The sequence below is a fragment of the Dermacentor andersoni genome, chromosome 4 (genome assembly GCF_023375885.2).
Source record: "Dermacentor andersoni chromosome 4, qqDerAnde1_hic_scaffold, whole genome shotgun sequence".
In the NCBI taxonomy this organism is placed as follows: Eukaryota; Metazoa; Arthropoda; class Arachnida; order Ixodida; family Ixodidae; genus Dermacentor; species Dermacentor andersoni.
The window spans coordinates 144,638,520-144,653,148 of record NC_092817.1 but is presented as its reverse complement, the minus strand read 5'-3'; the positions used below and the strand labels follow the sequence as shown (position 1 = coordinate 144,653,148).

Here is a 14,629-nt window from a genome sequence, read left to right as displayed (position 1 = left end):
TGAGAGGTCGAAGTTCTGACGGACCATAAGAACCATCACGGGGATTAGGGAAATCATGTTGACAAGCACGCTTGAATGCTTCCCATACACGAGAGGTCAATCATAACAACGCTCACTAGAGCGCGAATATCGGTCTCATTTATATTTCATTACACTGACGATGTAATGCAAGAATCTCGGGACAATGGGTGCACTGCTGCAGTATGGATTGCAAAGGTTTATCCCATGTTTTCTTCCGGAGGAACTTCAGCGTCTCGGCAATATCGCAACCCTTTGCTTGAAATAAACTCAGTGGGCGCTGCATTAGAAGTCGCAGTGAATGACAGTGTCCTAAAAACAGTCAGCTTTAGCATAAGAAACAGGCTTGCCTTTGATGGAAATGGAGTATGAGGACGACGTATACATGCTTGAAAAGGCAAGCAACTCTTTCTTTCCAGTTTGCACGCTGAGGCTTTCTATTCGTAAGCAGGATGTCTCCAAGGTTACCGCCAACTGAAGCCATGCGCGGGCCTGAAGACGTCACCGCCATGTCCAAACGCATATGTCATTGGTAAATACTGATAGACACAAAAAATTCACCGTATTCAAGCAGCCTGCTCTACGTCATCTTCCCGAGAAGGAATCTTCAACATTTACAGTAAATGTACAGCAGTAACAAAGAAAGAAGGGGGAAAAAGAATGCGCATTTGGTGAGACGCCTTTAATAATCGAACCAGTATTGCGGCATCAATGTGATAGTCTATCTTCGCGGCTAAGCACATCAGGTGTGCCGGGTTCCGTTAACGTTGGCACAATGATTGTGCCGAATGGCCTCTTATATATAAGCGTATACATTGATACACATCCTATATAGCTGGCCAAGAAACGAATGTATCTTTTTCTATAAGCCGTCTATCGCATTTTTGGTCACTACGATGTAATAAATTGTATTATATTTATCACTATTTATGACTCGCTATTCTTCTTTCTGATATATATGTCAAATAATATATGAGATGCTGTCATGCTGTCTTTGTTCCTTGGTGAAATGTTGGGCAAATGGTGGCATGATCAAATTTAAAGGCTAGTTGATTGTTCAAATCTAGCCGAAATTTGCGAGACCCGGCGGCTACGACAAGCAGGGTGGAAATAGTATAATTGCTATGCGGGCAACCGCGGCCGAGCACGAGCGGGCGATAGTCGGCTTCATTCCAGAAGTACGTAATACTTATCGAAATTCGAAAGCAGATTCTCGCTTAATTCAGCCTGTTTATTAAATTGCCTATATAAATATATACAGTAACAGTAGGAAGAAGCGCACTGATCCAGACACCCTTCTTGATTGATGTCAATTATTGGCCAATAGCAACCGCGTATGGGAATCTGCTATATTATGGAAAAAAAACCGTCTAGAAGAGAGTGAGGAGAAGGTATCTGTTGAGAAGAGAGCGTTTGAGAGAAAGGGGACTTTGCGCTCCGCTTGCGAGATCTACGCGCCACGCACGACTGCAAAATTTGGCTGAGGTCTTAACAGCAGCGTTTTCTATCCGCAGACTATGTTTTTTCACCAAGCCCGACGAGTGGTTCAGGGCTCCTTGAAGAAGATTGCCTGACAGAGTGCTTTCCAGCTTATCCGTAAACCAGCGCCGATATGAAAATATATAAGCAAATCTAGAACCGAGAAGTGAAAGGCAGGATTTGAAAGATGAGGAATAATGAGATATGTCACTCAACCACCTAAAAGAACTAAACATACTCGGGCTTGAGTATTATGCTTCTTTGAAAAGATCACTCTCGCTCATCTGCGAGTGTTCGCTTCAACCGACAAAGCACGAAACACTCCAAGGGCGCTATAACGTAAAACTATTCCAAACTTTTCTATTCCAATTCTGCTATCAGCCCTCCACGATTGGTCAAAAACGTTTTTCGACCACCCCCACTTCACCTGTCTGTCACGTGACGTCACGAAAACCGCGATAGCTCTCCATCTGATATGATGTGTACATACTGAATATGCATGATTTGACAGAAAAAAGAAAAACAGTTATTTCTGATTCGACCCCTTTCGCCATTAGCCCTCGGCTATTGGTAAAAAGTTTTTGGGCTGCACTCACTTCACCTGCCTGTCACGCGACGTCACAAAACCGCACGAACTCACCGCGTCAAAGTGACGTGTACGCGATAAAGATGCATTAATATGCCGAACAAAACTGAATTTTCTTCGGAATAGCCACAGGCTGCCCCGTTCCGAAAGGAATAATAGATAGCTGCCGCCGATCGCTCAGCCGCTGGCTACTCGCACCTGCAGGAGAGCATGGGTTTATGTGCGTGTAATAAAGGCTCTTGCGTGGCTGTGTAACGTTTTCGAGCACTTTCAGCTCGTTTACGACCTCATTCTGCCAATTGTTCTTTGCTGAGGATCCGTTTCAGCGTCATTTTTAAGCTTCCGTTGCATGCCGCCGCGATTTTCGACCAGCCACCGCAAGCTAAGTGAGGGAAAGCGGACCAATCGCAGACGCCGGCACCACCCTCTTCATCCGGTTATCGATTTTCAGTGCACTGGCTCTGCCCCAGCGGATCCCTCTCCACTTGAGCGTTCTCCTCGCCTCTTCTCAGCCAATTAGATACGACAAGCCGCTCAGTGTGGGCGATGTTATTTGTTTTTCAAGCAAACAAAAGTGACCTCCTATGAACGAGGAGAGTGTTTGATTGGTCTGTACAGACAACCCTGTGGGTGACCGCCCGGTGCATGCGTCGGTGGTTACGCAAATTTGACGTCAGGAGATTGGAATAGAAACATATTGGAATAGTTTTACGTTATAGGGCCCCAAGACTTACTGCGCTTAATATAAAGCCCGCAATCACGTCACCTCTTCGCGTAATGAAAAAAACTGGAAAATTTTAAAACTCAAGGCAGAGGAGGAACATTCAAGGAATTGCATACATTATCGGAAGTGCAAAATTAAACACAGTGACAAAGCTAATTAATTTAGTGAAGAGCATCAATGAAAACTACGGCCAATAAATAGCGCAGGACTGATCTTACTGCCAATGACCCCTTCGTTTAAAATCTATCTAAAAGTAGTGATCCCTCAACACCTCTTTCTAAATATTGTTGACTGCCCCAAACATTCTCGGTATAGTTTGGCCACAGAAGCTTGACGGTTTTCAAGAACCTTTAGGCGCGGTTTAAACATTGCAACCCACACGAAAATTCAGCGGATTGTTAACACGCATATGTGGAAATTGATGTTAAGCGAGGCTATCTTTGTTCTTTACGTAAATATTATGCAAACGTAACGCTGTTGGCGCGAATTCAGTGTTCGTGCAAATGTAACCTGATGCCGCAAATGTAACACCACGATGCATACAAGATTGCTTTGATGTAGCGGCGGCATTCGCATGAACACGACATAAATGCACAACAATTTTATTAGATGCAGCGCATGTGTCTCCTGGTCTTCTTCACTACGTATCACTACCTTCACCCACAGGGCAATTTCTTCAGGGTACTCATGGTCAGCAATTTCAGTGTTAGTAAGTGCCGATGCAACTTCATCCAGCAAGATTTCACGTGGATGCACAGACGCTATTTTAAGACTCGACGAGATGCACCGACCCAACACGCTGTTCGCAACTTCTCTATTCTCTTCTTGTTCTCTGCGTTGTTGTTGACTTGGCACAATGTTGAAAAGCAGCACGTGCGTCGAGATATACGAGACGTAACGAGAAACTTTCAACCTCTCGAGTTGTCTCTGGTTAACACGCAGTCAATCGCACTACAAGTTCTCGTCGCGGGCAGTGCTGACTGGCTCGGGTGACAGCTGATGAGACGCATACCCAAGTCGTCTTACACGAAGGTACAGAAATCCTGCTGTTCCACGCCAAAACTCCGTCGTTTCCTCTTGGTTGTTGCTGTTCCAAAGAGTCACTGGCCACGGTGCGTACTGAACGAAGGGTGCTCGTTTACTTCCCGTGCAGCCAAGTGTTGTTGTTCTGCATCGCGGTTTTGGATGTAATGTTCACGACGCTCTTCGAAACTCATGGTCTCCCAGCGCCGACAATCCGCTTCGCGTTTACGAGCCAGCATTCGCTTGCGTTCTGCAGCGAGTCTTACAGTGTAGCGAAGACGACTCCTTCCGCTCGATGCCTAAAATATTGTAGGTTTCAACCTTTCGAAATTCCACAGTGGTCGATGACTCATGAGGGACGCCGTAGGGGAGGGCTTGGGATTTATGTGGACAGCTGGAGTTCCCTAACGTGCACCGAATGTAAGGTACACGAGCCATGTTTACATTCAGCTCTCAACGGAATGCGGCCGCCGCGGCGAGCATTGAACACACGACCTCGTGCTCACGAGATCCACGTCATAGCCACCCAGCCACGCCGCTGGACACGCTGAACGGTTTTGTCGAGGCCTGCTTCTTCACACTCACTGCACGCTTCGGTCGAATTTTGTTCTCGTACTTTTCACACAATGCAACTGACATCCGCACTGTAGAATATTTTCTTTAGCCTACTTTCTCATTTCCCAGTGTTGGCGCTACGCCAGAAGGAACCGAAATCCGCTGCAGCATTGCGGAGCCATCTATGGAGCCGTTAGAGTCGTCTAAGGTCAAGGTTAGTAGGAAGAGACACATTTAGTGCTGCATCACTGGGCGGTGTTGTAGCGTGGTAGTGAGTAATGTGCTTGTGCCTACTCGAGAATACTGCAGCCGGCACCCAAAATTTGAGAGCAAGACACAAAGAAAGCTTCGCTTAAAAGAAGCCGTAGATTTATCTTTCACTTGCCTGAGAGGTTCATCAAACCTGACTGTGGCACCTGAGTGAAAAACAATGGACACGTTGTCTATCAAGGCAGCCTCATCAGGCGCACTGAGTCCCAGGTTTGGTTCAGTTAAATCTCCTGCCAGTGCTGTGACTTTTCCAAGAGCATTTGGCTGTTGTTGCTTCAGGCGTTCGAACATCTGCAAAACGAAGTAAATCGGGTCGAAAAAGGGAAACGTATATCGCTGATGACTTTATCCAACCTGACTTTCGCTGAGCCTCACTCGAAGCTTTGCTTCCTTATTTCCTGCCATTAAAATGCTTCCCCCATGAAGCCCGAGAAATTGATACGACACTGCCACCGCAATGCAACATTAGCATCGATAACCCTCAATATCGAACAAACTATTCTCCTCAAACTGACTAATAACAATAATTATTGGAACTATGAGTTAGAAACAGTCACTCGGCACGCATGATATTTTGCTCAGAAATATAATAAACTTGTCGCCCTAGGCACTACGGCAATATCTATCTTGATGAAAACGCAATAAAGGCATCATGTGGAATATATCGCAATTTTCTCACTATAGCTGGATTACCTGAGGAGGCAGACGCTCCTTTCAAGAAATATCCCAGGGTGATGTTAGCAAATTACAAAATGTCACTAATTAAGTTTATATATGGTTACTTCGCTTCATAAGTCCTAATTACGCTTCCTCTAAGTAGTAGTAGTAGTGCAGAAACGCGTTAGTGTTAGAGTTAACACTTACACTGACGGTGAGAAATGGAGTTCTGCTATTAACTAAGGCAAGCGCTACTGTTAATTTTCTTTCTCCTTAGTTAATCTTTCGTGCTACTTTACAACCACTACCATGATAGCCACACTATCCAAACGAAAATAGATCCTAGTTTAGACTTCCTTCGTAACATTGTGTTAGATTTGCTTTTAGTCGCTTTTCATTACATGTTTTTTTGTCGAGACGGCTCCGGTTTCTTTTTACTATTATTAGGCTTTTGTATTCCTTATGCCTGTTATTTATCACTTCTCTTGCTTTCCATCGCTAGCTATGGGATTATGTCTCACCTAACGTAAGCGTGACGACGGCGGGGGATATTTTGATGTGAGAGCCATCGCGCATCCCATGATATAACGCACCATTATCGTTTAGAGCCAGATTTCAGGCGAGATTGAAGATTATTTATTGCTGCTTCTAGAAAAAAACTAAGAACCCAAACAACTATCAGAAACAACTGAGGTGAGAAACGATGATCTTATCTCTTCAGTCCCATCATCGCAGCCACCGGAGCGGGACGGCGAGCATCGCAACGAATTCTGCTTCGCTGTAGTCTTTTATCTTGGTGCCGGCCTGTGAGCACATAAGCTTTCTGGTTGTATCGTTAGCCGCGACCTTGAGCACCGTAGTATAGGGAAGGTGAGGTACATTGTGATGTGAGCAAGTAAACGATGGCGCGTCGCTATGTACAGGCGCTAACGACAAATGTACGAACCTTGTACGAGCAACCTTACCCTTTCACTTTTGGTTATATGATAGCGGATTTCACGAAAGCATGCTACATCCTCATAGAAAATGCCTATCATGGCAATGGGCGCCTCTTTAAAATATGAGGAAACAATCAACTTCTCTTAAGTTCTTATATGCGCTGCTATGTCGGGGTGTGCTAAATTAGCGGAGCTCCAGGCCACCTTCTGAAGCAAAGAGCTTTGGGATTTGGAATCATGCTTGGGGACTTCGAAATGAACGCGGTCATTTCTACACTATTTATTATCGGCTGTTCGTGGTTACGGCCTGCAGATTTAAATTTAAGCCCCACGTGTTGACACACCTAATGCGCTTTGAACATTAGCGCAAAATCTACATCGAGCAAGAAAAAGTGACAAGTATCGGGAGACTCTCTGTCATTCGCGCTCGGCAAGAGAGCAGCACGCTCCGCAGCGCCCGTTCTGGGAAGATTGGCGGAGTTTCTGACTGGCAGATTTATGAATATTTTTGCTGCGATTTCGTTATCCATGAATAATCTGATGTGCTGTTACATATACTTTAAATCAATGGACAATAGTGTCACGTATTTACCGGCGAGTTGAACATCTTTTCGAGCCTCGCCTGTGGTTCTTCCCCACGTTTGTTGCGCACGAGGAGGTAGACCCGCTTCAGGCCAGGGCATGATCGTAGAAGTTTTTCCAGAAGAACCTAAAACATGAGTATTTAAAGAAATGATGCAGGGAAGACATTCGTGAAGTGACGGTGCTCTTTAAAAAAGAGTACTAAAAAGTTTGTGACTACTAGTTGTAACATACCATTACAAACACGTTACTGCCGAAATCCAATAACTGAAGAGATTCAGAGATGCATGAAGACTGTATTGTAGCAGTCTGGTGCGCAAGTTCGCGCTCCACGTCGCGGTGCGCGTAAAAGTTATCAGTTCGTTATAAAAATCTACATTCATAGCTTTGATTTTTGCACCAAACACAAATAACACGGGCCCACAGGTACTACTCGTGCAAACCAAAGTACGGCTACATTAACTCTTGTAATCGCTCTTAAAACGAATGCTGCGTAGTAACTTTTTCTGTGGTGAGCACACGTTGTTCTCGTTTATCGTTCGTTCAGGACTTTCTGTACGGCCAAAATGTGAGTGGTTCTCTAGCTCTGTTGGGAAATATAGAGTCGCAATCAGTTACCTTGATTCTGAACGCTTCATCTTTGGGATAAATTCGCGTCGAAAATTGTTCTATATAGCGGCGATATCGGATTTTATGCATGCAGTCCATGCCTCGGTCAAAGCTTGCTTTCGGTCTGGAATCATACACAGCAGTATAGTGAAGGAGGCGCAGTGTGGCCTAAATCAAGTGCTAGAACGTCTCTGAGGTTAAGGCGGGTGCCCAGGCTGTGAAAAACGACAACTTTCTGTTCACATGAGCCCACAGACCGTTTTACGTGTGTAGCTTGCTCCTCGTACATACAAGTGTGTCTATTTAAGAGGAAGCTTTAGCTCGCACCAAATTATTTTTATAATATTCAAATACATGAAAAACAAGGCAATGTTCGTATCAGACAATCATCAAACCAACGTGAATGAAGTTTGTTTCATTCCGAAATTAGGACTTCAGATGAGTGCAGGAAGCATAACCTGATTTATGACCTCCTAATTGTTACAAAACTGTTGAATTTTATACGTTAGGCTAAATTAAGCACGAGGTTCACTAATCTATAATTCTGCATATAGAACAAATATCGTCATTAGCATCATCATCATCATCATCATATTTTATGTGCACGGCAAGGACGAAGGCCTCTCCCTGCGATCTCCAATTACCCCTGTCCTGCGCCAACCGATTGCAACTAGCGCTCGCGAATTTCCTAATTTCATCGCCCCACCTAGTCTCCTGCCGTCCTCTATACTGCGCTTCCCTTCTCTTGGTACCCATTCTGTGACCCTAATTGTCCAACCGTTACCTAACCTGCGCATTACATGACCTGCCCAGGGCCATTTTTTTTATCTTAATGTCAATTAGGATATCGGCTGCACCCGTTTGCTCTCTGATCCAAACCGCTCTCTTTCTGTCTCTTCACGTTATGCCTAGCATTCTTCGTTCCATCGCCCTCTGCGCGGTCCTTAACTTGTTCTCAAGCTTCTTTGTCAGTCTCTAAATATCTGGCCCATATGTTAGCACCGGTAAAATGCACTGATTGTACACCTTTGTTCTCAATGATAATGGTAAGCTTCCAGTCAAGAGCTGACGATGTCTGCCGTATGCGATCCAACTCATTTTTTTCGTCTATGAATTTTCTTCTCATGATCAGGGTTCCCTGTGATTAATTTACCTAGGTAAACGTACTCATACACAAAATCTAGAGGCTGACTGGCGATCCTGAACTCTCTTTCCCTTGCCCGGCTATTAATCATTATCTTTGCCTTCTGCATATTAATCTTCAAACCCACTCTTGCACTCTCCCTGTTAAGGTTGTAATCATTTGTTCTAACTCGTCTGCAGTATTACTGAATAGAACAATGTCAAGGGCAAACCGTAGGTTGCTGAGATATTCGCTGTCGATTCTTACTCCTAAGCCTTCCCAGTTTAATAGCTTGAATACTTTTTCCAAGCAGGCTGTGAATAGCATTGGAGAGATTGTGTCTCCTTGTCTGACCCCTTTCTTTATAAGTACCTTCTTACTTTTCTTGTGCAGAATTAATCTAGCTGTGCAATCTCTAGATATTTTCCAAGATTTTGTAGCAGTATCAAATTCATATGTTTAGAGCATCCTCAGCGGATGTGATATGTTTGTCCACTCTATAAAAAAGAATAAGAATTTGCAGCTTAAATCAAAATGTTACAATGCTTGCGAAGCTATCGCAAGATTCTTGATCACAAGTTAGAGGTAGATATTTCAGAGTGGTGTATAACATATTATTTTATTTCTCTTTAAATGTCATAATAGAGACATTTTACAGGAATGTGATCTCGTTAATTATATTGAACTACAGAATTGAAAACATGATGCAATTATTGTCTTTTTTCATTCAGCAGTTTTGAACAGTATTAGTGAAAACGTTGATAGCCGAAATAAAGAACCATCTTACAACCGCCAGTGGGCATTTTGTTTCTTTGAACGTAACAAACCTAATCAAGTTCTGTGCATTGAATACCGAGAACAATCATTTCTTCTTTCCATGTGCACTCAGATAGTAGCTCCCTCGCAAGTTCTTCCTCTTGAGATGGGGCGTGGCGCTTTCCCGCTTTGTGAGACATGCGGCGAGACGAGCGACGTGAATAACTTCGCCTGAGGGATGGCTCGGTTGATGAGGAAAGAAAAAAAGAAAGAAGTTGCTTGACAGCCTTCAGAGATGAAATTTTCCCCGCGCGACCTTCCAAGAAGTAGTGATTTCTGAAGGCCGCGAATGAATACAAGCGAGTTCAACGCCTGATAGTTGCCTTCTTCCCAGACACCGAGTTGATGAACGCTCGGTAAAACCCCATGCTAACGTCAAAGATGCTCGCGAAAATATTGCCGGCAAAGCACTTCAAGATAACCCTGCCAGATGCAGCACCACACCACCTCCAACCATCTAAGCGCATTTCTCTCGTATATAGGCAGACCACAAATGGTTGTACGAGCGTCAGTGTCTAGGTATAGCTGCCTAATTATTGTAAACGTCCCAACAAACACAAAATTCACAAAATAACTATGCAAGCCTCCAACAATAATTACCTTTCCAATGAAGCCCGTTCCTCCGGTGATGAACACCTCCCGATCTTGATAAAACCGTGCAATCTGGGAGTCATCGTTTTTTTCGTCCACCTCTGCCTGTATATAGTTTTGCTGCTGATTGGTGAACTTGTCCGTCATAGTGGGCACTTGCCAACAGGCTGAGTAATAGCAGAAGAAAATGAAATGAAGACATACGCAAAATCACACACAATCGCGCGAATTTGTGCTGCACACGGAGTAAAATTCGGGGCTCGTGTTCACAAAACCTTCTTAAGCTAAAAGCGTTCGCGCCAGCCAATAGTGATGTAGGATACATTATTAGCGAAGACGATCAGCCAATGAAAAACAGCACTTACGAACGAAAAGCATTGCAAATTCTGCCCCGGAAGAGACGATAAATCTATCGGTTCATTTTACTGTTTTGTTAGCTAAAATATTAACTCAAAATGTACTGTTTCGTTAGCGTATTATGCACTTAGCACTGTAATTTACTTTCATAACGTAACAATTCATGTTGTTTTTCGGAAGACTAGCTTCACAAATGACACCCTTGTACTCCTGGAACGCGTGAGGACCCATGTGAATAATTAAACGAAATGGAACGGCGTGGTGCCTTCGTATCCGCAAAAGGCGCACTGCAGCGAACTATCAGGTGACAACAGATGCTTTTGCACTGCTTGATGTCGATTACTGAAGCGATCTTATATATTATTTTTGTTTTGCTACGTAGGGACAGAGTGCGGATCCTGACGGGTCATTGATCAAATTAAAATTCATCAGTCACATTGCAGTTCAACGCTTGGTCTAAATATCAGAAGCTAATGGTTTTATTTTTATTCTAAAAGAAAGCAAACATAAACGTACAATATCTTTATATTTAGGTGTTTTGCTGGATAGCATGGCACCGTGACACCTTCGGCTAAAAACATAAGCCATTTAATTTATCCACTCTGGCCAGAAGTCACAAGCGTATTGTCAGATGGATTGGTAGAGGAGCACAGTAGGTAAATTTCAATGCATTTTATGATTGATACATAAAATGTTGATAGATACATAAATACTAAATTATAATAACATGTTCATTTCTTTCATTTTATAAATTTATTATACCTCTCAGAGCAAAGGGCATCACAGTGTGGGAGTGGAAAATACAAAAGAATGAAGAAGACAAATACAGTTGGTTACATGAGTCTTTAAATGACACCTGTATATACAATATTAGCTAACATATATCCGAGTTATAGAAACTTTTCTTTTTCACTTGTATAATTACGAATTTGAAACAGCCTTGATTTCAAGGTATGATTAAGTGCCATGACACGCTCCCACCACAAAGAGCTCGCACATTCGAATCCACCATATATTTTTTTTTCAGCATAGAACGCGCAATCGTACATTCTGCAGCAACTCGTGCGGCGAAAGACGCAATGGCTGGTGTCAAAGTGACTATGAGTCTCGACGCCAGACCGCCATGCGCTGGAACAACCCGACGGCTACTTTCACTTTAATTCACCGCCATTCTGGCTCAAGTGATAACTTTACCCAAGTCCCGTTGCCTGGCGGTAGCTGAGCCGAGAAACATCTTCCAGATACAGGCTTCTCAGTAAACATTGAAATGAGCTGCATTTGGAACTATAACAACTTTAATATTTTTCGCCAAGTAAACCTTTCTTCATCGCACTTATCTTAGTAAACATCTGCAGTGGGCATACAAGTGGAGCCTAAATGTATTGGTGCCAATATTCTACAAGACTTCTTTCCACAAGAGCAATCATTCCTTTCTTTGGTAGGGTTTGGCATACATAGCGGGCTCGACTCCTAAAGGTAACCAGCACGAACAGGTATGGCAGAATAAGCTATGGGTTAGGGAATTAAGTAGAACATTTTTTTGAAAGATTCGAAAATGGCCAAAAATATCAAGCTACAGTACAAAGAGTTCGAAGAAAAAGTACTTATATCCGTAAGAGGGCAGGAGAAAAATTCTAAAACATTCATTCACAGTGGACGAAAAAAAACTAGGAAGCTTACAAGCAAGTATGCGGCCTTTAGGGTGAGCAACACAGTAACAAAGAATATCTAGCGGAAAGTCAGAGATGCAGAAATTATCTCGTGGGTGGCGTCAATGGAAAGGAACCTGCCATGAGTAACAATTTAAGATGAAAATACTAAATCAGGAAAGATAACCATTGATGATAACTCAAAGGGAAACTCATTACTTTTCGAAGCGAGATCAGGAAGCCTTAGAACACGCACCTCTAAAGCGAGATATAAGAAAAAAGAAGCATGTGCTTGCTGCGGTAAAGCTAGGGAAACGATGGAGCATGTTTTATTAGACTGCCCAGTGGTTGATTTAGGCATTACTGGCCTCCTTGAAGCGCTTGGGTTCAGCGAGAGCAGGGGGAAGAGAGAGAGAGAGAGAAAGCAAGGACTGGAAAGGCAGGGAGGTCAACCAGAAGAGTATCCGGTTTGCTACCCTACACTGGGGGTGGGGGAAAGGGGAATAAAAAAGGAGAAAGGGAGGGAGCGAGCACTGAGTACGTGTGAGCGGGACACTATGCACAGGGACACTATAAACATGTCCGCAATACAGATTAGTAAGAGGCGATTGGAAGATTGGTGGAAGAAAAGTAGGGAAACAACAAAAAAGAGAGACGTACACAAAGTTTACAATAGGGGGTCAGAAAATTTGGTTATAGGAATTCATCGTTTTTTTTTTTTTCCTTTTCTTTTTTAACCTAGGTAGGACATTAGGCAGTATAACAGTAAGAGCTTGGCGGCGCAACCCACTGCTCTGATCCAAAAAGGACGCTCGTAACATCCATCCAGTCGATAACGCCAATATAAAATATACATCTACCGTGAAAAAGAAACAGGCCGAACAAAAACATCATATACGTAGAACACAGATTATGTTAAGGTTACGAACCCAGCCGCTATTTTTTTAAAATCTAGTTTGTTTTTGTGGTACTGAAAGTATTATTTCTACTGTTTGCTGGGAAATAGTTGGTTTCGGTATTCATTTAAACATTTCATTTATTTAGTTTTTTGTTGAGGCCACATGTGTGTTTCCGTGGATACTGTAGCTTTCTGTTGCCTGTCTTTCTTGTTAGTTTTCATGTTTTTTGTTCCAGGTGATGAGACCGGTCACGAATAGCGTATCACAGGTTTTTTTTCTTTTTTTGTCATCAAGCTCAACCACTTATGTACATTAGCTCGTGTACCACGTCGTTAAGTAAAAGCAAACTGAAATAAACTCACTCTTGCGTAATCTCAGCACGATGAAGTTTATGAACAGATTTCACCGATTTGGGTTCAATATTAAAGTGCACTTGATCGCTGAGAACTGACCTTATATAACAGCGAAGGAGCTAGCGTACTTTGCCGCGATGTGATTGTTTTGTTGAAGAAACCGACATACTGCTGGACGGTTGATCCCAACCGGCCGCGGAACTTGTTCGACTGACAAAAATATGGAGTTGGATTCTGTTGTTTTACGTCTCAGAAGGAGAATGTAATTTAAAGGCATGGTCGCAGTGGTGGACGGGGAAGTGTTTTTAGGGAATCGCGAAAGAGGAATCTCGCTGCAGTTGAAGCATCATACATAACTATTTTCGGCTGTGGCAATAGGTGTGTCGCTATATTGATTCAATGCTAAATGCATTCACTTCAACAGTCATCGTGAGATGGGTTCTGTCAACATGGTGAATTTAGCTCCCATGGAAATAAGCCCACCGCCGTCGGAATTGATCCCGCGAACTTGAGTTCAGCTGCGTAACGTCATAGCCACTGTGCAACCACGGCGGATATTCTAAAATGAGCTCACACGCCATATATATGTTACTTTTTACTTTTATGCGAAAGACAGCATTTCCCACTCACGCATACCCAACGTTTGAGGCCGAAGTACAAACTGACGAGTAAATCAAAGAAAACAAACCCTTCGCAAAAAAACACGGACTGTGTTTATGGCAATAAAATAACTACATACGTTATAGATCTCTTCTAGGCATTAACACACACTCTGTACTTGGTTAATGACCCTATCCTTAAAAGAAGTAGTAAACAATGGCAGGAAAGCAAGCTCACTGCCGCAGAAGTTTTCAGTAAACCACGGTTCAGTTCTGATAGGAATGTCAGCGGCATGCACGGTTGTACAAAGACCATCATTTTTGGGAAGTATACGCCGGGAATGAACGTCGAAAGAGCGTAAACAATATTCTTTGTTATTACTATTTTAACATTGAGATTATTATTTACTAGTTTTACTCTTTTCTGCAACCAAACAGCAAGTAGTCTCGCTTTGCAGGAACCTAAGCAGCTTGGTCTGAGACTGAGTCATGGCAAAGGCCATTGACATAAATGTGCTCCTCCAGCCGCCGTTGAGGTCCACCAGCGTCTTTTAACTTTGCTGTATTGCTCAATGGCTAAACTTGAGCTTTCGTGTTTAGATATTTGAAAATAATCGACTGCAAATGGGCCGCCATTGGCTATTGCGGTGGACACGCTCAATAATCGGAACATGTCGGTCAGCTAGTAAAGAAATTCTCGACAATTTGGCATGCCGTTGATGAACTTCCAGAAATCGCTCTAATGAAGTTACTCCTTGTCATACGGTCGTTCATATTTTCCACATCTAACTGGGATTTATT

The 14,629-nt window shown here is 43.1% G+C and overlaps 1 protein-coding gene across 1 annotated transcript in view; it reads right to left on the bottom strand.

The window, feature by feature from the left end:
* LOC126537868 (putative fatty acyl-CoA reductase CG5065) overlaps nt 1-14,629 on the bottom strand; it is a 70,777-nt gene that overhangs the window by 39,635 nt on the left and 16,513 nt on the right. Inside the window, exons 2-4 of the mRNA XM_050184965.2 lie at nt 9,981-10,138; nt 6,843-6,959; nt 4,771-4,946 (exon numbers count right to left, since the gene is read on the bottom strand). Of these exons, the coding sequence (XP_050040922.1) occupies nt 4,771-4,946; nt 6,843-6,959; nt 9,981-10,118 (431 nt within the window). The 5' untranslated portion in view covers nt 10,119-10,138. The remainder of the gene's footprint in view (nt 1-4,770; nt 4,947-6,842; nt 6,960-9,980; nt 10,139-14,629) is intronic.